Source organism: Ramularia collo-cygni, assembly GCF_900074925.1.
Source record: "Ramularia collo-cygni strain URUG2 genome assembly, contig: RCC_scaffold10, whole genome shotgun sequence".
NCBI classification, from domain to species: domain Eukaryota; kingdom Fungi; phylum Ascomycota; class Dothideomycetes; order Mycosphaerellales; family Mycosphaerellaceae; genus Ramularia; species Ramularia collo-cygni.
In genome coordinates, this window is record NW_019716264.1 from 436,584 (window position 1) to 460,543 (window position 23,960).

The following is a 23,960-nucleotide window of genomic DNA, read 5'->3' on the forward strand; positions in this document are numbered from 1 at the left end:
CCTCTTATCAACGCGATCATGGTCATTCTCTCTCCCTCTACACGTCCCGAATGGGATCTACGACAGTCTGAGCTATGGGCCGAGTCTTGTGCACACAAGGATACCTACTTCGAGCGTGTCGGAGACTTTGACATTTACCTTCATCCTTCCGTGCTCTCCCCCAAATACTTCCCGGAGACGCTTTGGTTCGGCGAGAATCTTCCCCACATTGTTCAAGGGAAATCATTCCTGGAAGTTGGTCTCGGCTCAGGGCTCGTCTCCCTCCATCTTGCCGCTTCGGGCTCTGCGGTTGCTGGGGTGGACATCAACCACAAGGCCGTGGAGATCACCAAGAAGAATTTCGAGTCCAACGGTCAGATTGGTCAGTTTGTTGTTAGTGACGTTTTCGAAAACGTCACTGATAAATATGACTTTATTTTCTGGAATCACCCCTGGGCGTGGGACGGGTCGCTACAGGCCGCAGACGAAAAGTTGGAGATGTTCTTGGACGAGGGATACGTTGTGCTGAAGCGCTTCATCTCTCAGTCCAAGAACCACTTGACCGAAGGCGGTTCGGTGCTGCTGGGAACAGTCCCTTACGCCAACTTGAGTCTTGTGGAAGAGATTTGTGCAGCCTGCGGGTATACTCAGGAGATTGTTCGAGAGGGACTGGGCGATTTGGGTAATGGCGTCACTGAGCAGTATTACATTATTCAAATACGACCACAGTAAGGAGCTGTAGCTGGACAGAGATGATTCTAGGATTAAATGTACTGCACTTTTGAAGATATCTGCTTCGTATCGAGCACCATGTCTTCCTGTTTCCGTACCGAAGAAGTACCTGGAAAAGGAACTGGAATGGTGGCATCGAGAAAAAGATTCCGTAGGTGCCTTTAAATTCGGTCTGAATCTCCCATCATCGTCGTTCCGCAACAAGCGCAAGCGAACGAATGCGCACAATCTATCTTACCTCAACTGCAGAAGATGGCAAGCCAGGATCAGAAAGCATTTCTTCACTCTCAGCAACAATTTGGCAGATACGATGCGTTCGATCGAGGGCATTCTGAAGACGATTGCCATGCCGTTGGGGGAAGATTCGCCTCTTGGTGGCGACTTTTCCCAAATGTTCCCGGTTCAATCATGGCTGTGTAGCCAACGCAGCCTACCTTATTCTTGGAATGAAGACAAGAAGAAAGAGCGAGTGCATGCGATCCGGAAACATTACCGCTGGAGAAGAGATGGTTTTCAGCTACCTCCTCGTCGAACATGCTTGGGCTTTGCCCAAGGAAGAGAGAAGCAAACAGACTATGATTGATTTCGTATTGTGAGACAGTGACCTAATTCGAAGTGACGAGCGAAGAACACGACTCGCAAAAATTAATCAGGATATTGGTCTGCTGGAAGCAGTGTGCTTGTTGGTGTGGTTAGCTTAGTAAGTGGTTATTGGTGGTTAGGTTACCGGTTGGTATGGTTAGCAATTGAAGCGCTGTTAGTAGGAGTTGGTATAAGGGTTGTTAGTTACCGGTAACTAACCGGATAGGGCTCCGATTAGCTATATTGCCTCCGGAGGTCCGCATCCTTAATAATCCGGTCGTCTTAAGTAAGTTCATCTATACTATTAATTTATCGTTAATTTAATGCCATTCGGTAGCTAGCTAATCCTTAGTAAGGGAGTTACTAATAAGGTCATCCTTAATCTATTAAGTGAGGGCTATAGCAAACCAAACCTACCGAACTACGTAACTATCCGAGGGAAGCGCTACCTCCGCTAGCTTACCGCCGCTAACAATAAGGACCTAAGGAAGCGTAGGAGCACTATATAGCAGTACGGAGAGTAGTTTATTAAGGACGTAGAGGGCGTAAGTGTGTATTACTACTACCGCTACGAGCGTAAGGGTAAGAGGCAAACTCTACTAGTTCTAAATAGCAATTAAGGGCCGCTCTACTACCTCCTTAGGGATTACCGTATTAATAAGGATAGTAAACTAGTAATAAGTAAGAAAGAGGCGGCTTCTATAAAGGGCGGTATTATGTCTATAGCGTTACTCGTTTTAAGGAAGAGCCTTAAGAGGTTTAAGAGCCTATTAGTGCGGTAGATTGTGTATTACTACATCTCTTTCCGTATACTTAAGAACACGTACTTCCGCGCTCTTATATCGTTCTTAAACGCCGGAGTTAGAGGCGTTCTTCTACGTATAGCGTCGACGATTCGAGGGTAGGTCTTAGAGGCATATAGGGCGTAGAAGGAAGCGTTAATAGAGGAGTTAAGGGAGGCGTTAAGCGACATCTACGTATCGTTTAATAGCTAGACGAGTCCGAATAACTACTTAATCGTTAGCATTAATACGCACTTTATCGATAAAAGCGGAAAGCGTAGGATAGAGCGGCTAGCCTTTAGAAGGATCCTCGGCGAACATATAGGCGACAATATTAGTGCGAAGCTGCTTAAGGTAATCCGTAAGTAGCGGATTAGAGGGCGGATTAGTTACTTTATTACGGACAATACGAGTAATAACGATAGTATAATTAAGATAGTTCTAAGGGCTCTCTATCCGAATATGTTAGCGAAGACACGTAAGGGACGGAGGCTCCGGTGTCTTAGCTATATTACTAACCTTATCGCGAAGGTAATGCTCCTTAGTAGGGGTGGCGGTAAGGCGATAAAGGAACTAGAGCGTAACACCGAGAAGGGCGCTTTTAAGAAGGTAGAAGAATTCTAGCGTAACCGTAGCGCTATTAGACGACTATACAATATTATTAAATGGATTAGAGCGTCTATATAGCGACGAGAGGCGTTTAAGAAGGTGTATTATAGTAGTAAGGAGTGTATAATGTTTAATGATCTTAAGGTGAGTCTAGAATAGTCTATACCGCTCCGGAGGTAGCTCCGCCGGTAACTCCGGTAATTCCGGTGTAAAGTCATCCTTACTTCCATCCTTTAACTTTGCTAATTACAACATGCACAGCTTATCTAAGACAACTCCACACGCTAGAACTTATTCTACTATATACTAGGAAGGGCATAGACCGTTAGGAAGCGAATTACCGAGTTCTATAGGCTCTATAGAGCTAAGAGGGCCATCCGTAATAACTAGCTAACACCGAACGATTAGGCTTAGATTAACCGGCTGTACGATGCACTATATATATTCGAACTTACGATAATAACGACTTAAGGCAATAAGAAACACCTATACGACTAGTACCCTACGCTTTAGTTCCTCCTCGATTATACTAGCAAATATTCGGCCGAATTTAAGGAAGAAGTAGCGATAGATAGACGGTTTAGATACCTCTTAGGTTGCTATAACTATGCCTAGCAAAAGGCTAAGAAGTACTAGAAGCTAGTGGATAATACACTAATTATCTACGCTACTATCGTCCTTAATCCGACCCTTAAATACGGCTAGTTCGAAGACAGATAGAGTGAAGGTTCTAAGGAAGAGTAGGGCTATATCGAATAAGTGCGCATAATAGTAAAAGAGCTATAGATGTCTAAATATCGCCCTATACCACCGCTGTCGCCGGTAGGTAGTTCTATAACACTAGCTCCCTTAGATAGTAAGGATCTCCGTAACTACCTATCTATGTATAAGCGGCGTAAAACAACAACAACCTCACGTAGTAACGCACTCGAAAACTACCTATCTAAGGACTGCGTTCCGGACACTAATAAAGCACTAATTAATGTCCTCAACTAGTGGTTTGAGAGGCGTTACTCAGAGCTAGAACTAGCTAAGTTTGCCTTTAATACACTCGTAATCCCCCTTTAATTAGATGAGCTAGAACGGTCCTTCTTAGATGGCCGTAACATTATTACCTACCGCCGCAACCGCCTCTAAGAGGAGGTAATTAAAGCATGCAGTTGTTTGAAGAGCTGGTACGGTCCACTAACACCGGATGCATTTAATAATGTTAAGGGGATTAAGGAGTTTTATATAGCAAGGACAACTGCAGCTACAACACAGGGCTCTTAGGGAGTTTCAGAGGATATAGAGACGCTTTTTGTAAACTAATTGCCTATTTAGGAAGCAGGTAACCATTGGTGGAGTTGGTATTCACTTCAGAAGCAGTTGGTTAGTATGGTGAGAGCCCTTAGCTAACCGGTAACCACACCAAAAAGCACACTGGCTGGAAGAAGAAGAAGAAGTGGGATGTCCTCAGATCGAAAGTGTCTCTACTACGATGCCTTCCAAACTTGCATATGTCATGGAGACCTCTCCATCGGAAAGCCGCTTGCCTTTCCGAGATCATGCGAAGCAACCCACCATATATATACTGGTCGTGTTGCCACTCTGGTCGAGCATGATACAGGAAGTTGGGGCACATTTCTCTGCAGCGGCGATCGTACGAAATATCCAATTGATWCCAAGGCAGGCTTCCCAACTCAAGCCATCTCGTTTCTGACAAATATTGGTTCAGAAACCCGAGCACATTGACTTCAAGAATATATTGTGAGGACTTCAGGGCCGAAGCGGAGGTACTAACCGATCGATCTGCTCGCCTCTGAAACCGACACGAGCGACAAGCTGTCCAAATGTTTTCCATAACAGCGGATTCCGAGTCGTTGCCTTTGGCCGGCCTTGGTCGGATTCCATTAGAGTGGTCACGCTGCTCATCTGCGGAAATCTCCCAAGGGCGAACAGCCACAGCTGCTGGTAGCCTATAGCAAAAGTGGACTCTAATACTGTCGTATGCTCGCGGAAGTCGTTCTCGGCGTACTCTACTATAAGGCTTTCAGGCCGATGATAAACGCGCTGTAGCGCTTCTTTGACACAAACCTTTGGCTTTGGGTCGCACAGCATACGCATAATCTTAGCGCAGGGTTCCAGATATTTCAGACTTTCCAAAAATGTGAACAAACTAGGAATCGTTCCCGGCAAATGATGTATGTTCTGTAATATTCTGTTGCGATGTTCTTCCGATGTGGTATTACGGAAGATCGATTTTCCGATCATTGCGCCAGTTATCTTGTCACCGTCGGCTTTTGAGGTGCCAGGAACCATGGTCTCGAGACATGCGACTGTTCTTTTCATCCACTCAGTTTGTGTCCATGCATTTTGAAGTGAAGAGAAGGATGATTGATGAGACGGCATGTTGATTTGCTTGCCAAGGGTTGGATTTGTGGGAACCCAGAATCTCGTAGGTCTTGCTTTTAGATTTCAGGTTTTGAAACGTTGGTAGATACATCCGGAGCTCCGTCTGCATAAAATCCGGATTTCGGAAAGACATCCGTCTGACCATGATTCAAATCGAGGTATTCAAGGCCTCATCATCCCTCATATCGAAGAATTTCTAGCTCCTCTCCAACGGCATTTAGTCCACGTAGCACAGCGCAAGGATACATCACCCAAACCCTAGATACCAGCATCATGACCTTTGACCAAGTCAGCAACATTACCGGTGACAGTCTGGCGACGCCGGGACTGGTTGCCGCACCATATTCAACGACTGCGATACAGGACAAGGCAAAGCACAACCAGACGCTCTATGCATCCTTTCCTACTCTTCATCCACTTGGAAAGCCGCCAACGCGAAACGCTGTGCTGGAGCAACAATGTCCACCGGTTGAAGATTGGATCAAGGGGCAGACAAAGTCGACCACCTTGTACGCGKCTTGGGCCTTGATCGTGAGCCACATGACAAAGTCGAAGCGCGTTGTGTTCGGCGTGACGGATTGGCAGCATCAGCCAGCGAAATCAGGAGATGTGTCCGGCGCAGAAGTGCTCGTCATGCCCATGTTCATCGCTTCCGATGGCCATCCATCAGTCCAGGACTATCTCGCCCATGTACAGAGTCAGCAAGCCAGACTCGGGTCTTCTGATCCAGAAGGCGTGCGTGAGCCGGGAAGCGACACCCAAAGCAGGCCTGCCTTCTCGACGCTACTCAATATTCAACCTGAGAATAACACTTTATCAATGGAGAGGTCCCCATGTAAAGGTACCAGCGAGCAGCAACCGAGTTGCAGGAGTACAGGAATTGCTCTGACACTTAGCATTCACTTTGGCATCGACCATGCTGCTATCACGGCTTCTTTCGACTCCACCGTCATCTCCGATTGGACAGTGAGACACTTGTGCCGACAGCTGGCCTTCGCTTTACACCAGCTTCAAGTTGCAAGCGCCGTGGACAGCATTTCTACAATTACGATTACAACACCCGACGATTTGGATCATATTTGGAGCTGGAATGGTGCTGTCCCGACTCCTGTTGAGCGTTGCGTTCATCACATAATCCAGGAGTGCGCGGCATCACAACCAGCTGCACTAGCTATCTGCGCCTGGGATGGTGAGCTATCGTATAGCCAACTGGACCGCCTCGCCATGGGTCTTTCCCGCCAGCTTTCCGGGCTGGGTGTTGGTCGCGGTAAGATTGTGCCGCTATGTTTTGAAAAATCCATGTGGGCAGTCGTCGCCATGCTCGGGGTGCTCCAGAGTGGAGCCGCTTTCGTGTTGTTTGATCCCTCGCTTCCCGAAAGTCGTCTTCTTGCCCTGGCGAGGCAGGTGAAAGCCAACGTCATTGTGTCGGGCGATCTGGAGAGGCAGCTGAGTTCTCGACTCGCACCCCATGTGATGGCCCTGGGGACATCTGTCAGTCAATCCTTATACGATCAACCCGCATCACCGGCAGGCGACTCCCGTCCGTCCGATGTCATGTACATTGCGTTTACGTCAGGTAGTACGGGAGTGCCAAAAGGCGCAATTATCACCCATCGAAACCTCGCATCTGCCCTACACTATCAACAGGACAGTCTCCGCCGTTCATCTCGCTCTAGAACTTATGACTTCTGCGCATACACATTCGACGCTTCAATCTGCAATATATTCTCAACACTTGCTGCAGGCGGGTATGTATGTGTCCCTAGCGAGGACCAAAGGCGAAACAACCTCGTAGGAAGCATAGCGTCTCTTGGGGCAAATACTATCGACCTTACTCCATCTGTCGCCCGAATCCTATCTCCCGAGCAGGTGCCTAGTATAGAAGTTATTGTCTTTGGAGGAGAAACGCTACACCCCAAAGACGTGGCACGTTGGTGGGGGAAAGTCCACATTATCAACCTGTATGGGCCATGCGAGTGCACGCCGAATAGCACAATTAATGGCAGTCCTACGAGTATTGAAGATGCTACACACTTGGGAAAAGGCCTCGGTTTGTTGACTTGGGTTGTCGATGTTGATGACCACGATGTTATTCTTCCGCTAGGGTGTATTGGTGAGCTGTTACTCGAGGGTCCTCTTGTTGGGCAGGGCTATCTAGACGACCCTGCGAAGACAGCAGCAGCATTCATTGAGAATCCGCTGTGGCTACTTGAAGGCAGTCCCCACCATCTAGGAAGACCTGGTCGGCTTTACAAGACTGGAGACTTGGTTCGGCTTGACAAAGACGGATGCTTGACTTTCATGGGACGCAAGGACTCCCAAGTCAAAGTTCGAGGGCAGCGGGTGGAACTGGGCGAGGTGGAGCATGCTCTCCTCGCATGTGGTGCCGTTGACGATGCCGCCGTTGTTCTCCACAATGATGATGAACAGGGCGCTCGGATGGTAGCCTTCGTTACTCTTCATGACCAATACCCTGCATTCGAGAAAAGACCAAAATTCACCTAAACAGGCAGAGACCTCACCGTTACTGGGGTGAGAGGTTGTGGTTAGCTGTTCAGTCAAAGTCGAAATCTATGCGCTCGTTTCTCGCTAGACAGCTGGCGGGAGTCCTTCACAGTCATGGCGTTGCAGAAGTACATCGCTTTACTCTATTTGTTCTTTGCGGCATAGCTTATACTGTGCTACGTTATCCCATACTTCTCTTCCAACAAGAGCCTTAAGAGTATCCCTAGACCATTTGTAGCCAAGTTCAGCAATACATGGATTGCTCTTGGAGCCAGGAAAAGAAAGAAGAAGTTTGCTTGAGTACATTGGGCTCACGAGCGATTTGGTGCGATTGTTCGAGTCGGACATAATCATGTCTCTCTTACAGAACCTAGAGCCTTATAAGTAGGTTACGGACATGGAAATGGGTAGGTTGCTAAAGAAGAGAGTCGAAGGCGATACAATTATGAACTTGTAATTGGTTTCTCAAAGAGTACGTCCTTACCGTTGGATCATGATTCGAAAGCTCATCAATCTGTAGTCACTTCTACAAAGCCTTCGTATCTGGAGCATTAGGTATCTTTAGCGTACAAGATCGTGTCGAACGGACTCGAAAACGGAAGATCATTGCACGTGCGTTCGAGACGGTACTGCCTCGTTCGACAATTTTGCAAAGTCCGTGCTGATATTTGCTCACAGCACATAGCTAAGAGTCTGCGGCGATGGGTTCGACAACTGGATCGTTCAKCTTCCTATCCAACGTCCCGCGGCGGCTTTGCGAAGATTAACATAATGCCTTAGTACACCCATCTTGCATATGGTATCAGTGAGTTCATTGCAATAAACATCCCCTAGATCCTCGGCTAATCTTGTGCAGTCGGTGATCCGGCATTTAGAGCTCCTTTCGGTATGGTTGAAAAAGGTAGAGATGTATGTGAAGCACAGCTGGTTCCTTATGGACCAATAGTGCTCGCTCCCGGTACAGAGACATTAAATCGAAGAAGAGAGGTCGGCTCGACGCTAGGGCTCCCCTTAAGGTCACCGAAAGTGGACACTTCAAGAAAGAATGCAACCCAAATCTCAGTCTTCGTTTCGTCACGTAGCCTCTGCGATATCACAAGCGACATAAGAGAGTCTACTCCGAAATCTGTAATCCTTACATCATCTAACAGCATTCGAACATCGACAGCTAATTCTTAGACGATGATGTCAAATGCTCGCTTCACGACGTCAGGGCCATGTTTTCTGCTGACAAAGGGCCGTCCTTAACCGCTTGTAATTCGTTGTTCGGTGCGGGCTCTTGGGTGGTGGTGGTGGAATCTGTACCAGCCTTGCAATGGTTAATGTAGGGCGATGAGAGGCCTGGGGGTGTCTTGGATGGGAACGCACTAGATTCCGACGAGTCCAGTGTGAGACTTTCGTAAGCGACATCTGGTATCTGAGGGACGTTCTTGTTGGCTGGCGGGCAGAAAAAGCGATGAAAAGGCCTTGTATCGTAGAAAACGCCTTATACGTGGCCGCTAAATACGACACGAAAAGCGCCCTAGAACCCTACTAGTGGCCATGTATAAGGCCTTACACAGAATATAAGCGGGGACATCAAGAGACGGTAACGCTGTGGATGAATTCTCAAGTGTCAGACTAAGAATGGTAAATGACTGAAGTAATAATGCAACACGACATAGACAACTGACAAGTTCGTTTACAGTTCCCGCCAACGATTATTGCTGGGAACGAGAGTTGCAGTTCTTGAGTATGAAAGATGTCTGCGGTATTGAGCAATCTGCAACTCCTGTCCATCAGCGACGCAACACAACCCACGTCCCTCGCCAAGCCCGTCTCTTCTTTCAGAACCATGTTCGTAAGCCATCTCGGCCGACTTTCAGTCAAGGCTTGGCCTTCTCTCAACCAGTGATTCCCGACAAGAATCCGGCCCTCGCGGGCTTCGCTTGCATGTTCTCATTGTACAAAGCAGCGGCACCTTCAGCGGGGTTGACACCAGGGATCCAAGAATACTTGTCCGACACGCCCTGAAGATCATCGTCAGTAACAGGACATCCCGAAGTCCAAAGTTAGTCTCAGAGAGACTGAAGAGAAACTCACCCAAATGGTCATGCCAACACATCTCGGTACGGCCACACAGCTCCTCGCGACGTTCTGGTAGACCTGTCTCTGCGTCTCAAGCTTGGCAGAGTTGGAAGGAAGAGTCATTTTGACATCGATCTCCGTGTATGCGACGTCGACGCCGAGGTTGGTGAAGCCGGTCAATGTCTGTACCATCGAGGCGTAGGTGGGGTTGTAGGTAATGCTGAGATGGCACTGCAGACCGACACCGTGGATCGTTTGCCCGGCGGCTTTGATCAGGTTGACGAATCTTCGCGCACCACCGGCCTTGGAAGCTGTTGGATTGATTAGCCGTGGCTCGGACGATGAGTTGTAGACGTGGATCGAGATCTGCTGACGAAGTTGGAGGGAGCGCCTCCAACTGAGTTGCGGGCCTCCTGCTATACATTCTTACCGGAAGTCTCAAGGTTGTAGTCGTTGTAGTACAGCTGTGCGTTCGGAGCCGCGGCCTTGGCGAGCTGGAAGGCAAGGGGGATGAAGTCATCTCCAAAAGTCCTGCGGAAGACACTATCACGAGTGCTGCCGTCCTCGTTCAAGGCTGAGGCTGAAGTCAGTATCCAAGACTTGGGTGATCGAATGAGTGGAGATTTATACCTTCGTTAACAACATCCCAACGTGTACAGACGTCCTTGTCTATGAAGAGCGAGCTGGTAAGCATGGTCTCACATACATATGACAGAYTTGCTGCGGTTCAATTCACTTACAGCGTCCAGCAACCGCATCGATGTGGGCCTTCATAACAGCAGTCAACTCAGCTCGGGACCATGTACGTCCACTAGAGAGGAAATATGATCAGTCAAAGCTCAGGATGTGAGAACCCGGATCATATATCACACCTGACCCATGCCGGCAGCTGGCTGTGCCAGACGAGGGTATGGCAATGAAGCTGGTATCCATTCCTTCTGGCGTAGTCGGCGTATTGGTCGGCACCGGCCCAGTTGAATTGGCCCTGCGAGGGCTGAATCGAAGCCCACTGAGAGAGGTAAGCAGGTCAGTAAAGCCCGGCAAACTTTGCGAGAGGGACATCATACCTTCATGGCATTCTCGGGGGTGATTCTGCGAGGCGTGTGCGTCAGTGGACAAACACCAGGTGATTGGGACGGAAGTCTATAAAACATACGAGTTGAAATCGTTCTTGTTTCCGTAGATTGCACTTTCAGCAGCATCGTTCCTCTGGTGAAAGCAAAGGGTGAAATGTCAGCGGCAGTCTTACATCATGATTCCGGTACAGAATCTATCCTGTAGACGAAGCCCGAGAAGCTCTCGAACTGAGCTGCGAGTCTTTTGCGGTTTGCTCTTACGAATGTCACGGCAGTTCCAAGGAACTTGCGTCCTTTGGCCAGGAAAGCCTGCGCCAGACCCTGACTCTGGCGTTTGTCGAGAGAGCTATGACTYGTCAGCGCCAATATTCAACAGCAGAATGGCGAGCATGACTGGGAATGTCACTCACTCAATGGGTGTGGCGGATGTGAGTCCAGCCAGTGCCGAGATGGCGAGAAGGGCGTGGGTAAAATGCATCCTAGATGAAGAAAAATAGATTTCGATATGAATGCTTATGATTTTGACCGGTTGAGGGCGAAGGAGGTCGTCTTTATGTTTCGCAGACGGTTAATATATCCACACCTGATGGTGCAGGGCGAGGAGTCCATCGCAAGTCCTTCCGCCGCCTCCGTGTAAATTGAGATGCATTCGTAGCATTCATCCCCAAGGTGCCGCAACGCTGAAACGATCGTAGCGCGGGTCTTGGTCGCATGCTGCATGGATACGGTCTGCTCGGTCACCGCCAGATCGATGAGTTTGGACAAATTCGTCGACGAGGGGGACGCGAGGTGGAGTCCGGAGACGGGTTTGTTCCTCGAACAGGCTGGCTGAATGGACGGAGAAATAACAGTGCGAGGATAGTCGTCGCTCGGTTACAGTAGTTCGTTTCGACCGCCGTTTAGTCGATGGAGCATCGATATGCATATCCTTCAGAATAGGAAGGTCTATCATTATTGCCATATGCATGCACATTTTCCAGAATAAGAAGGTCTGTCGTCTTTGTGAAATGCAGAGTTCCCATTCGAAGGATTGCTAAGGGTCGGCGCGATGATAGACGTCGGGCTCCCTCCTGGTCAATCAAGATAAGGAAATCCACAGGGCAGTCCACTCCACTAGGTGCATGTCTTTAGGCAGTTTCAAGTCATCCGCACTTGTCGTTCTAGGTTCGAGTGCGGGGTGCAGATGGATGTTATTCGCTAGGGGAGATTGCAGGTCTTGGCGTTCTTTTGCGGTTTAGCCCCTGTCAGCTGCCAACCATCTTTACTTCACTCAACTTTCCCACACCCTCAGCTCTCCATCGTCCGAGACCCTGAGCCATGCCAAGCGAAAGTCTTCTAATCGAGCAAAGAGGTACGAATCAAACTAAACAAAATGCATGATGCATGATGCAGGCCGCAGAAGAGCTTGTGTAGGTCACAGGGTTACATATACGAGATTCGCACCAAGCAAAATCAAATATGCATCGAGGGTACCRCTCGTGTGAATGGATGAGTTCAAGCCAGGCAGTGTCTTGTTCTTCGTTCGGCTCCCATTCAATCTTGGTGAGAACAGAACCTGTCAAGTCTGAGGGAAGCCGGTCTAAGGGAAGCCGGTTTCTGGCAATGCGGTAGATAGACTACGGGGATGGGCTGCAATGGATAGGTTGTCCGAGTCGAAGAGTGGAAAGCCAATGAACTCAAGTGTGGATGTTGATCGGGTAGGAAATGAGAGAGCGGCTCGGTCGTTGAGGATAAGATGGATGAAAGTCGATGTTGGTGTTCCGACCCACGTTCAAGGTGAGTAAACCTGTTTTCGTGTTCCAGCGAGTCGACCGCGCTTTGACAGTTCGCGCCAATACAAAGCGCAGAGTGTAAAAGGTACACACTGAGGGGAAGCTAGGTAAGCTACGGCCGTGCAGACAGTCGTGCTCGTTTGTATGAGTGGATTTCTGTGACTCTCAAGGTTTCGCATGTGACGCTTGGCAGCTGATCAGGGATGAACGACGAAATTCCAGCGGCAATCGGTCCACACTTTATCCGCTCGTCTATACTATAGCCTGCACAAACCAGTGGAACTTGCGTGGGAGAAAGATTGCTTTGTGATTAAACAGAGCTGCTCAGTCATGCACTTCACTGCTATTTATCTCGTTTCTTCTCGTTATCTAGTTGCTCAGACGTTACAGCCAGTCCATCACGAAGACCCATTTTCTGTCGATTGCATCCCGACATCCTACGCCCATGATAGACCAGTCCACCGAGAGAAGTCTCACGACACACCCGCGCACTTCTCCGTACAGCTCCTCTAATGCTTGATACCCGTTCTACCATCCCCACAAAGTGTTATAGAATTTGTAGCGGATGCTTGCTTCTATTTTTCTCTTGTACGCTGGGTTTGGCGACTTGGCTTTGTGGCCCGACACTGCTATGAGCCGATGGGCTGCGGACATTCGATGCTCTAGGCAGAGGATGCATCTGGAGATCACCCTTGCTGGCTTGACCGATCATCAGACTTGCCAACAAAGGTACCACTTTTATGTTGATCGAAACCAAGGATGCTGCAAGGCCTGGTAGGCAGAAAGCCTTCTACCAGGATCTAGATTCATGAGACCCTTTACGAGATCAACAAAAACTTCGTCTTGAACCTCCGACCATTCCGCGAAAGGCTTATAAGGAATATAATCCTCATTCCGTTCCTCCCAAAGYAGTGAGAGGACTTGACAATTGACATCCTCGTCGCCAACATRAGTCATTAGCCCTTTGAGCCCTTCAGGATCTCCAAAGAAGGATACTTGACGCTGTAATCGTATCAAGGCCGGGAAAGCTCCTTGGCGATAATGTTTTGCAAAATCTTCGTCAGGTCCGCATATGACGCGGCCAAGTACAGCGTAGATGCACTGGGTAGGATTAGCAGGGACTCTGTCGTCAATAATCTAGCAAATGCTTACTACCAGTCCAAATGAGAACATGTCTGAAGGCTTGTTAAGCTTGCCTTTGAAGTGCGCTTCTGGGCTACGCCAATTGTCATTTCCAACGAGCATTCCTTTGATGAATCTGCCCTTGGGCAAGTAGGCTGCGTTCTCTAGATCGATCAGCTGCACTTGCTCGATGATGATTTCTTCATCGATATCGCGACATTGGACCATGATATTGTCGGGTTTAATGTCTGGTGGAAGTCCGCTATCGCTCTTCTACTGGAAGATGATGTCTTTACCCAGATGAACAACATCTCGTTCGTGCAAGTCGGCTATGGCCTGGAGTGTGGCCCGCAGAACATCTCGTCGGGCCTGCATCGACATCTCCTTCTGCACCAGACGCAGGAAGTCTTCAGTCAGGTATTTGTAGACAAGGACGTGCTGATCTGGTATCTCATCGACTGGAATTCGGAGCAACGGGCTTGGCTGCTTGCTCAATCGTGGTAGTATTAGTTCCTTGAAATGACTGAAGATATTGATGGGAACATCCTTCATCAGGTAGGTGTCCCGTCCAGATCTAGAGGAGTATTAGTCGACGGAAAAAACGGAAGGATAAGTCGCCTACGTACAAGGCTGTCCAGACACGTCCAGCATGTGGTCTCTCTTGGAGAAGATCCTTTGAACGGTAGCGACGTCCCATAGTACCAACAAGCTCGCTAGGCAAAGCTGCCATTCTGATACTTGTACGGAGCATTTTGAATCTGGATCCTCGTGATAGAGAGGGTAGAGATTCGGGAGTGAAAAAGTTGAGAGTCGTGGCGTTACCACACTCGGCAGGTTTGCCGATTCTGTTGGTCCATCAAAGTCAATTATATAAACTACATGCGATTTGTTGCCATTAAAAATCGAGAGGAGTCAGTAGGGCTATAGTTTGGTAGAGGSTAGGGTGTTTAGAGGATGATGTACGTAACAATGTGGCGATGCATTAAAGTATAGCACTTCGGCTAAATGAGGTCAGTAGGCACATTCTTGCACCAGCACGTCAGACGTCGCTATTTTCGAGTTGTTCGGCACTACATGTAGTGCTAGAGAGCGTGCACGAGAACACGTCTTTCGACAGTTACGATGACGGGGTTAGTCTTTCTACTTCGCTAATCCTRCGGCAGCCCGGAGTCCCCTACTATCTCGATGCCTTCCGATCCTACAGAGGCAAAGCGTGCTTTACTACTTAGTTCATCTCCCCTTTCGAGATCGGTGAAGCATTGTATCAGACAAGACGCCAATCAAAAGATAGAGAGTGTGAGATCCACCACCTCCTTATACATATTTTGCCTCTAATTTAAGCGAGCAAGAAGCTCGAGGCGGTCTGTATAGCAGACACCTACCATCCCGCCACTGACATACAGCGTGATGCAATCAACAGTACGAGATACCTCCAAGAGAGTGTTGTCTAAAGCCTAATTGCTCAACAACACATCTCTTCTACTTTACACACGTGTCCTCTATATATCGCCTACCCTTAACTCATCCCGATCCCGATGACGGGTAGCAACCATGGTAGTAAGGTAGCAACAATTGGAAGAATGCCCTCGAGTTTATCAATCACCCTGGCCAGTCTACTTTGGTCTCAAATGAGCTTACTCCGGCKTGTTTTGAAAATGATCTAGATAACTCGGTGGTAGGACCTTCTTTATTACAAATCAGACAGCAGGTGGATGTTCTCGAATCTTCAACACAGCGAACGTTCCGCAATGACCGACTTTTTGGTGGAAGAGAGGAAGGTTAGGAGCAAGAGTCACGGATGGAAGGTGGAAGGAGGCATTGGTTCATATCCCCATAATGCTCTTCTTCGATGAAAAGGCCGAGCTTTGATCAACACTGCATAGAGTATCTACATCACCTCGCCATTTCGAATCTGGAATTCCGCTTTTGGACGACTTTCTCTCGTCTTCACGATCATCTGGTATTCACCTCCAAGTCGCCATGAAAGACGGCACAGTACCGATCACTCCACTATCCGCCTCTCTGCTGCACCTCTGCAAGAAACGCAGAGAACTCCTCCTTGGGGTTTTGCTCCCGCTTCAGCCTAGCGAGCAAAGGACACACCACTTTGTGCGTTGCAAAGTCTGCCTTCTGACACGCCGAGTTGCAGTAGTACACCTCCTGGCACTTTGCGCATTTCGAAAGCTTCGTCTTATGTGCGCACGACCCGCACGCCTGGCTGGAGTGCTCCTGTGCACCAGTCGGACGAGTGTGGAAGTCGTAGAGCTTCACCAGACGCTCGGCTTCGATGCGATACTTTTCCGGATGCGAGTCTGCCTTTGTCGATGATATCGTGGTCTTGGCATTGTCATAGGGATTGAATACAAGGCTTGCAAGGGCTTGGGCAAGGTCGTCGACACCAGGCTTGCGATGCGCAATGAGATGGAGAATACTCTTTCGAAGGAGACTCATCTCTCCCTTGTCCCGTCCATGGTCTGGGGACCAAACATTCCGCATGCCGAAGCCTGGGAATAGCTCATCTTCGGCGCTGGATGACATGGTTCGTGAAGCCTCATCGCGGCCGAGAAGGCCAAAATCCCACGGGCAGCCATTGACATAGCCAGTGTCAGGATCGAGGGCATGTTCGATCTGAGTAGCAGCATCACGCATCAGTCCACAGCTGCGGTAGTGTCTAGAGTGAAGGAAGCACGGTCAGTATGTTTTTCAGATGTTGGGGATCAAAGTTGACATACCTGCCCATCGCCGCACGGTCGTTGGCCGAAATTCGAGCACCCAAAGTCATGGCACAGGCACCCAGAATGCAGATGTGGTAGCCCGGACCGTATGGATCACGCAAGAAGCTACGCTCAACCTCGACAGCTCGGCGCTTGAGATCGGTGAAGACACGGGCGAGAATGCCAGTGTTGTCGAGGTGGGCACGAACCTTCAAGGGATCAGAACATAGCTTCTCCAGCATCGAGTAGTCGACTGGCAAGTTTTTGCGAGCCTCCGGTGAGATTTTGGACATGGCGGCAATTCTGATATGTTCGTCCTTACGAGCCGTCCCGCTCATGGTGTCAGGACGCGGCTGCCTGCCTGCCGCACGCTCAAGGTCGGGAAGCCCACATTTCTGGTCCAGATCCTGCACCAGGTCGAGGTCATAGTCGCAACAGAAGAGACTGAGTGCCCAGGCGCCCATCGTGTCTGATGTGATGGTCGGAGTTTGCTGTTTGTCGCGGAGATGAAGTTATTATGGAGTTGTGGTGGGGAGGAGAGAAACAGAGAAAGCGAGTGGGGTGTTAAGAGAGAAGGAGCCGTGGGAGTGGTAGTTGGAGTGCAAGTGCTAGAAAGAAGGAGCCTTGCTGCTGTTTGTCTCAATAAGCAAGAGCGTTGGATGGGATGCAAAGGGAAGGTGCATGATTATGGCGTTTGTGCAACACAGACCAAATTAGTACCTTCCAAGCAGTTCGATGTCGCCAGCGACAGACAATCATCAAATTCGGCATTTCGCATTCGAGCCATTTGGCTCATCTTTCTTTGAAAGAAGCATGGAGCTGCCGGGGCATAAGGTATTGTCAATGCATCGGATCAAGGTTTTCCCGAGACATGATCTTTTCAACAAACTTCGGGATATTGCTGGTGCACACAGTAGTCATTTCGTTGGTGAAGGACGCAGAGACTGTAGAGGCTGTTTGGACTTCAGAGCAGTCGACCTCCGAAGACAATGCTCAAGATCTCCAGCGTCTGTTTGCATCAGAGGATTCTCAGACTCACAGACTGCTTTCGATCATCATCCAGCTCCGGCGTTAGCAACGAATTGATCCTCGCGAGATCATAGCAACAAATAGACATCTAGTTGTTTCTTATCATTCAAATATTTGTGCACAAGGGGTATAGTCCAGTCCAGAAGGCCTCCTAACAGAAACATCAGCACTATTCACTGCTTCACATACCAACTTATACTCACTTCCCTCCCATCAAGACTTCCCGAAAGACGCGAGCACTTCGATAATAATAAATATCAAGTAATTACACGAACCTAGCTAAACCATCGCTACACAATCACACAAACCTAATACGTCGGCTCATCCCGCCAAATCGGCGCCTCTCTCAAATCATCCTGCTTCCATTCCACCTTGCCCTTATCATTAAAAATGGCACCCTTATCAGTCATAGTGAACCCATCGGCCTCAGTCGTCTTCCGAATCTCCTGCTGCGAAATCCCATACTTGTCCTTCGCAATCCATACAATCGGACACTCGGAAATGATGGCTGGGTGAAGGTATGCTTCGTCGTGTTCTTGCGGGGTGTATGCTCGAGGTGAGGAGCCGAGATGAGGTGCGACGTGACCGAGGGCTTTCTGTGCGGCGACGTCGGCGCTGTCGGTGAAGTAGCCCTTGAGGCGGGCCATCATGCTCACTTTTCCAGCTGGGGTGTTTTGAAGTTGTAATTGATCACCTGCCTCGTCGTATTCGTCTCGGGCTATGTGTGGCTGAGTTTGAGAGGTTTGTTCGTAGCCATCCTTKGAAAGATGTCCAGTATTAGACGTGTTCTTCTCAGTATCGTATCCATAGTTGGTAGCTGTCCCCGTGGAATTGATGCTGTTTCCAGGCATATCCAGTTCCATTTTGTCGAGACCACGGCGCAGCCAAATGTGCCAAGCGATGGTTGCGATAAGGAACACAATCATGAGGACCAATGGACCAATGGACTGTTTGCTGGAGGCGACACCGATGGCCAAAAGACCAATCAAGCAGACCTCGGAAAGATAGATACCGACGGTAAGCTGCTGTAGAGCGCGAGCGTAAGATTCACCACGCGTGGACGCAGTTGTACCAAGGGTGAAGATAGTGTTGTAACGGAATGCCAGGTAAAGTAGGAAGAATCCAACAGTGGCGAATCCCAGCACGAGTGGCGCGATCGAGGAGTATGACAGCGCTGCGATGATGGTCAGCATTGGAGTTGTTCACATGTGTGCAAACATTCACTCACCAACAACGCCCAAGTTGGTAAACTTTGGGTAAAGCGCTCCCCATCCCAGACCGGCAAGGTTGGCGTAACGATTGAACAGTTTACGTGGTGTCTTGTCGAGTATTTTACCCAAAAAGAGGGCGAAAAGGAGCGGCACAAGGTTAAGAAACTGCATAGCAGTCGTCATAAGTCCGAAAATGATAAAGTAGGAGATGTAGAAGTTGGACGCTTTGGGCAGGTTGTTCGCAAGAAGCGAGGCCGCTGTTGTAGGGTCGTTGATGATCTGTGTTGCGACCGATGCGGCTCCAGAAGCGAAAGTGGTGACGAGGAAGACCTGAATGACCTGGAATGGGAAATACCATCCTTGCACCTTCATCTGCACGGCGCCTTCCGTTGGCTCAAACATTCTGGCAATGATGTTGCAGACGATGGGCACCAGCAACATCAAAACTGCCAGCAAGACCGCGGGTAGCAGTCCGGTGACCACACCCAGAATCTTGTCAGGGATGGAATTGATGAAGCTCAAGAAAGGAACCTTATCAATGAGGTAGTTGATGTTCGAGATGGCTCCAATGGCAGCGACGGGGATCGACCAAAAGATGCAGAGGAATGCGACGAATGCAGTGCCAGCCGCACTCAAGAGCTTGACTTTCCCGAAAGACTTGATCGTGTTCTTCCAAATTACGTCCTGGGGTGGAGTACCAAGCTCCTTGGGCGTCATCTTCATCTTCTGCTTCGCCTTGTCCTTCTTGTCGATGTGAGTGGCCTGGAATGTTGCCGTTTGGGCCGCCTGTACGGTATCAAACTCAATGAAGCAAGCTCCCTGCACGTGAGAGCGGTCTCCGCGAAGTCTGGACTGCTCGTTTGCGACTTCAGGCGCAAGACGCTGCAATTCCGCTCGTGACCAGTCCACGGTGTCCACTTTCTTGCCAATAGGCAGGAACTTGAGCTTGGGTAGGCGATGCGCCGGACGGTCCTTCTTCTCCACCTCGACGAGTGTGCCCTGCTCTGGGTCGGAACGCTCCTTTACAACGCCCTTTTTCTTCTCCTTCTTCTCCCGCTTCATTTCACGCTTGGTGTGGTTCTGGATCATTTTGATCTCGCCCGTCTCCAACTTTGCGGCAGCCTTGTCCCGATCGTCAACCTTCTCTGCGAGGTCTTCGGGCACGTTGACAAGCCAGATGCTCTTCACACCTGCATATTCCTGTCTGAGATAGTTCTCATTGCGAGCCTCTTCCGGGACGTTCACAAACAGGACGGTCCTTGATGAGATGCGGCTGGACATGTACGGCGAAAGGAAATAACGTTGCCTCAGACGCACGAAGAATTTGGACTCCTTGGTGATCATGAACATGACCCATGAGAGGAAGGCCCATGCGACGAACACTTGGGCGTAGTATCGTGGGCCTGGTGTGATGTGACTAAAGGACAATATGTCCAGTCCGTTGATGTTTGGTGCTGTGCCCGTCGCATTGACCGGGAACAGAACTGGCCAGGTGATGAAGCATCCGATGAGGCACATCATGGCCAGCATTTTGAAGAAGCGAAGCCATAGGTAGTTGTCCAGCGAGGCATGTCCCAACACAAACTCGTCTTTGAGCTGAGTGTACTCCCGACGCCATCCTAGCAGGCCAGCGGTCTGTCGTGGGGAGCGCTGCCAATTGCGCAAAGAACCGATGAATGAGCGAGGTTGGTATACTCGTGCGAGGCGTTTGCGGAAGATGAGGAAGGCTATGAAGATGACAGTGGATATCGCGAGGACTGGAATCAAGGTGGAGACGAGCTGCGATACAGAGGATCCGTCCTGGCGGTTGGAACCTGCATTGCTCTGCGATTCAATTAGAAAGGGATGGGAGAGGCCGTGGTGGAGACACATACTTGTCGCGCATACAGACGCGTGGGGGAGTCCTGTGGAGCCTCCATCTTCGCGTGGAAGAGTGGTGCTGATGCTGAGATCAGTTGGAGATGTCAAAGTAAAAGCAAGCGTTGCACTGCCAGATTTAGTTTGCCCTGACCCAAACGCCCTCCGACGTCAACAGGTTTGACGTTGCCCTGCTGGCCATGATTTCAGGAGTCCAGATCGAAAGCTTAAAAGCTCGTGCAACCGCGCGAACCAGAAATCCGCAATGACGATCTTCCCGGATGAGGTATGTGGCGTAAGGCTTGTGAACTCTCCTGGGACCACATCTTCTTGGCACTCAAACCAGGAGTTCACTTGGCGTGCAACCTGCGAGCCTGTAGAACGCAATAGCCAACATTCGTACGCTTGAAAGACATCACACAGCTGTACTGTGGTGATGGTGCTACTGCAATTTTGAAAGGGCCGCTTCTTTCTCCGATCGACACCAAAACCAAGCTCCATGACGACAGCAGCCCCCATTGGTGATGGTTTCACCACCAAGATCTGGGCCTCCGTTCCTCATTTCCTCGTCGTTGCCTAGGGTGATTGCCTATCATTTTCGCAAGCCCGGGGGTCCAATGTATTCCTGAACGTGGTGTACAGTGTATCTTACTGGTTACACTACCTATCAGGGCCATTGAGTCAGCACTCGGAGTGATGTCCGACTGCTGGTTGTTTGACGATCTTCGCATGTCCAGCAAAACCGGCTTTTTCCCCACATGGCAATGAGTCGGCTTTCGAAAGGTGCTCTAGGTGTGCAGCAGCTTTCACTGCCAAGGAATCTGAGAGCTGTGACCTGAGCACCTTGAGAAGTGAGCTCATCGATGGCTAATGCAGGGAGGAGCCGTGCATCAACCTGACATTGTCAGCACCATGCACGACACCGCTGGGACAATACTCTCTGCATTTGTGCTTGTCATTTCGGCATCCCTGCTGGTTTCAAGAGCCTCATCACTTCCGATGGCTACGTAGTAGTGTAACACGGTGGTTCTGCGACTCTTCAGATGTATCATCTCCTTGGGCGGATTGCTCTGATGACTGACTTCTTCTGCTTTGAGCTTGAGAAGCTCCCTCGTGTTCAAGAGCCGAGATTTTCTGCGCCAACCTGACCACCATTAATGTCTCTGCCGCTATCCCAGCCCTCAAAAAATACGTGCATACCCTCATCCGACCTTTGTTGTCCCCATAGTCACAAAGCAGAATAAAAACAAGCAGGAGAGAGACGGCGGGAAGAGGTTCATCCGAAGTCTGCACAGGTGAGATACCGCTACTAAGTCGATACTGGACTTGCCGTCTTGAAAGAAACTCTTCAAACGATGAACGCTGCGCCTTCTCCAACTGCCTCTCCGCTCAATAACGGACCGCCCTATGCTACCTGTCGAAGCCTTGCTATCTGTCAAATCGCCACGTCCCCACCGTGAAACCTGTCAACACCCAGAAAGTGCGATCGACAGTGAAGCGACGACCAACAATGCAGCACCGAGGTGCGGCTGTAGATGGAGGGCGGCGGAGATGTGTTGATAGCCCGTCACAGCATAGTTCCCCGAGCTCAGCTGCGCACCGGCGCTGGAGTCGGAATCGTGCAGTTCAGCTTTGAAGTAATAATTGCTGCCGGGCGTCAAGGTCACTTTGCTGTTCTCCAATGCCGCGGAGACGTTGGAGGGGTGCCATGTGTAGTGGCCCTCGGGAACGGACAAATTCTGGGCGATGGTGTAGGAAAACCCGGTCCCCTTGGCGGACTGACCCTCGAATGCGAGGTCGAATTGGGAGTACTGAGCATTCTCGGGAGCCCATTGGATGTCAATTGTCGGGGCGGAGAGATTCAGCGCTGTGCCTGGGGTGGGCGTTGTGAAGCTGAATGCAGTGACGACGGGCGCCGCTAGGACCATCCAGGCGGTGAAGACGAGTGAGGTGAGCATATCGGAATTGGGATGATGATGGACTGACAGGAAAAGTGATGATCGGGTGCTGGGGAAGGAGCTTGTTGTTGATATTTGCAAGCAGTGGGCAAGCGCGACCATGCAAGCGCCAGCAGGAGAAGGAGCAGTACCTACCTAGGTAGGTAGGTTTGCTTGCTCGATGGCTTCTGCCGTCACCTGACCTTCCACTTACCTCATACCTCCCCGCACGTTGCTGCTGTTGGTTTGTAGCGTAGTGTAGTTCCATGCCATGCCTTTCGCAACCCGGACATGCAGCAGCGAAGAATCCTCCATGCACGGACCACAACCTAAACTGGCCGGACACCCGGCGCTTACGGTGCGTTTTTACGGAGATTTCTGCAACGAAATATTTTTAGCACACTACGTACGCTTTAGGCCTTCGCGTCCCCACCTCCTTCGAATCTAGCTACACTAAGACGTTAGCGGTATTAATGTAATATTGTACGGAGCATCGCGATATAGCTTTTTACCTACTATGTAGTTATAATACTAGCATCCAATTCTACAAAGTAGTAACTCTTAAAGACCGCTTATATAGTATCTTCTCGTACTACGTATAGAGAGATATAATAAGCAAAGGAAAAGCTTAAACGCGCCCGTATAATAACGAAACTATAGGTTATGCTATAGTATTAAGTCATCCGTTAAGATATAAACGCCGTTTATAACTAAGTGCTTTTAAAACTTCCCGAAACCTCCTTTAACTATCTAGCATATCCTTATTCTTTTATTCTATAACGCTTAGATCGATTTCGCGTACAATTTGCTAGAGGCTAGCTAGCATTATTAGAATAGGACGAAACCTTCGAGATCGTTCGCTTATAGCTACTACTAAGGATACTAGGCTGTTCCCTATTATCTGCTAGAGGTTCGGCCTTAATTTCTAGCTCCTGTTTTACCTAGTAACATATTAGTAGTGCTTTCGGCTTTATATACGGGCTATATACATATAGTAAAGAATTTAGACATCGAAGGCAATAACTCGTTATTACTCTCGTTACTCTTATCGTCTTACGTAGGAGCTTCGGGTCCTCCGACATCGTCCTACGATAGTTAGCGTTTTCCTATTATACGCGTACTACATTATACGGAGCGATAAAGTACATACCTATAGCTCTAGCTTTACTAATAGCTCCTTTACCTCTAGCTTAACCTTAACCTTTACCTTTAGCTCCTTCTTCGGCTTCTCGAGGGCTATAAGTGCTTTCGTAATCTTTACGTTAATGCCGGCCTCGTATAATGTATCTACTTTAGGTTTAGCCTTTAAACGTCGCTTAAAGATAAGGAATACCTTATGCTGCTTCCGAGCGGGGTTACCCTTTATATTAATTTTATTTAGAAAGATACGGCTTAGCTTCCTATCCTTAAACTCGTCTAATAGAGGCTAGATAGGGCTATTACGGTTATTATACGACTAGGTTAGGTACATCCGCGTGTTGTCCTTATACTTAATCTCCTTTATAATTAGTAAATCGGAGCCGAAGTATTTAACTACGGCTGTTATATCTACGATAGCATAGTCTCTAATAGTAATACCTACGGGAGTCCCT

The 23,960-nt window shown here is 49.2% G+C and overlaps 8 protein-coding genes; 2 read left to right on the forward strand and 6 right to left on the reverse strand.

Moving 5' to 3' along the window:
- Positions 1-18: 18 nt before the first annotated feature.
- On the forward strand, positions 19-711 carry RCC_06741 (uncharacterized protein; the record flags this gene model as incomplete). The annotated part of the gene is made up of 1 exon (XM_023772002.1): positions 19-711. One exon carries the CDS (start codon positions 19-21, stop codon positions 709-711), a length of 693 nt encoding a protein of 230 aa, XP_023627770.1.
- Positions 712-4,366: 3,655 nt separating this feature from the next.
- RCC_06742 (uncharacterized protein) lies at positions 4,367-4,985 on the reverse strand (the record flags this gene model as incomplete). XM_023772003.1 has 4 exons in its annotated part: positions 4,367-4,382; positions 4,468-4,705; positions 4,761-4,793; positions 4,958-4,985. The coding sequence occupies 4 exons, from the start codon at positions 4,983-4,985 to the stop codon at positions 4,367-4,369; spliced, it is 315 nt and encodes a 104-aa protein (XP_023627771.1).
- Positions 4,986-5,351: 366 nt separating this feature from the next.
- Positions 5,352-7,583, forward strand: RCC_06743 (uncharacterized protein; the record flags this gene model as incomplete). The annotated part of the gene is made up of 1 exon (XM_023772004.1): positions 5,352-7,583. One exon carries the CDS (start codon positions 5,352-5,354, stop codon positions 7,581-7,583), a length of 2,232 nt encoding a protein of 743 aa, XP_023627772.1.
- Positions 7,584-9,466: 1,883 nt separating this feature from the next.
- Positions 9,467-11,204, reverse strand: RCC_06744 (related to Endo-1,4-beta-xylanase A; the record flags this gene model as incomplete). XM_023772005.1 has 10 exons in its annotated part: positions 9,467-9,592; positions 9,666-9,961; positions 10,081-10,224; positions 10,281-10,319; positions 10,391-10,461; positions 10,523-10,659; positions 10,718-10,742; positions 10,807-10,859; positions 10,988-11,072; positions 11,137-11,204. 10 exons carry the CDS (start codon positions 11,202-11,204, stop codon positions 9,467-9,469), a joined length of 1,044 nt encoding a protein of 347 aa, XP_023627773.1.
- A 2,689-nt stretch (positions 11,205-13,893) lies between these two features.
- On the reverse strand, positions 13,894-14,350 carry RCC_06745 (uncharacterized protein; the record flags this gene model as incomplete). XM_023772006.1 has 2 exons in its annotated part: positions 13,894-14,194; positions 14,247-14,350. The coding sequence occupies 2 exons, from the start codon at positions 14,348-14,350 to the stop codon at positions 13,894-13,896; spliced, it is 405 nt and encodes a 134-aa protein (XP_023627774.1).
- Positions 14,351-15,630: 1,280 nt separating this feature from the next.
- On the reverse strand, positions 15,631-16,798 carry RCC_06746 (uncharacterized protein; the record flags this gene model as incomplete). XM_023772007.1 has 2 exons in its annotated part: positions 15,631-16,291; positions 16,353-16,798. 2 exons carry the CDS (start codon positions 16,796-16,798, stop codon positions 15,631-15,633), a joined length of 1,107 nt encoding a protein of 368 aa, XP_023627775.1.
- An 873-nt stretch (positions 16,799-17,671) lies between these two features.
- On the reverse strand, positions 17,672-20,493 carry RCC_06747 (related to DUF221 domain protein; the record flags this gene model as incomplete). XM_023772008.1 has 3 exons in its annotated part: positions 17,672-18,537; positions 18,592-20,398; positions 20,449-20,493. 3 exons carry the CDS (start codon positions 20,491-20,493, stop codon positions 17,672-17,674), a joined length of 2,718 nt encoding a protein of 905 aa, XP_023627776.1.
- Positions 20,494-21,897: 1,404 nt separating this feature from the next.
- Positions 21,898-22,389, reverse strand: RCC_06748 (uncharacterized protein; the record flags this gene model as incomplete). Its single annotated transcript, XM_023772009.1, has 1 exon — positions 21,898-22,389. The coding sequence occupies one exon, from the start codon at positions 22,387-22,389 to the stop codon at positions 21,898-21,900; it is 492 nt and encodes a 163-aa protein (XP_023627777.1).
- Positions 22,390-23,960: the final 1,571 nt, after the last annotated feature.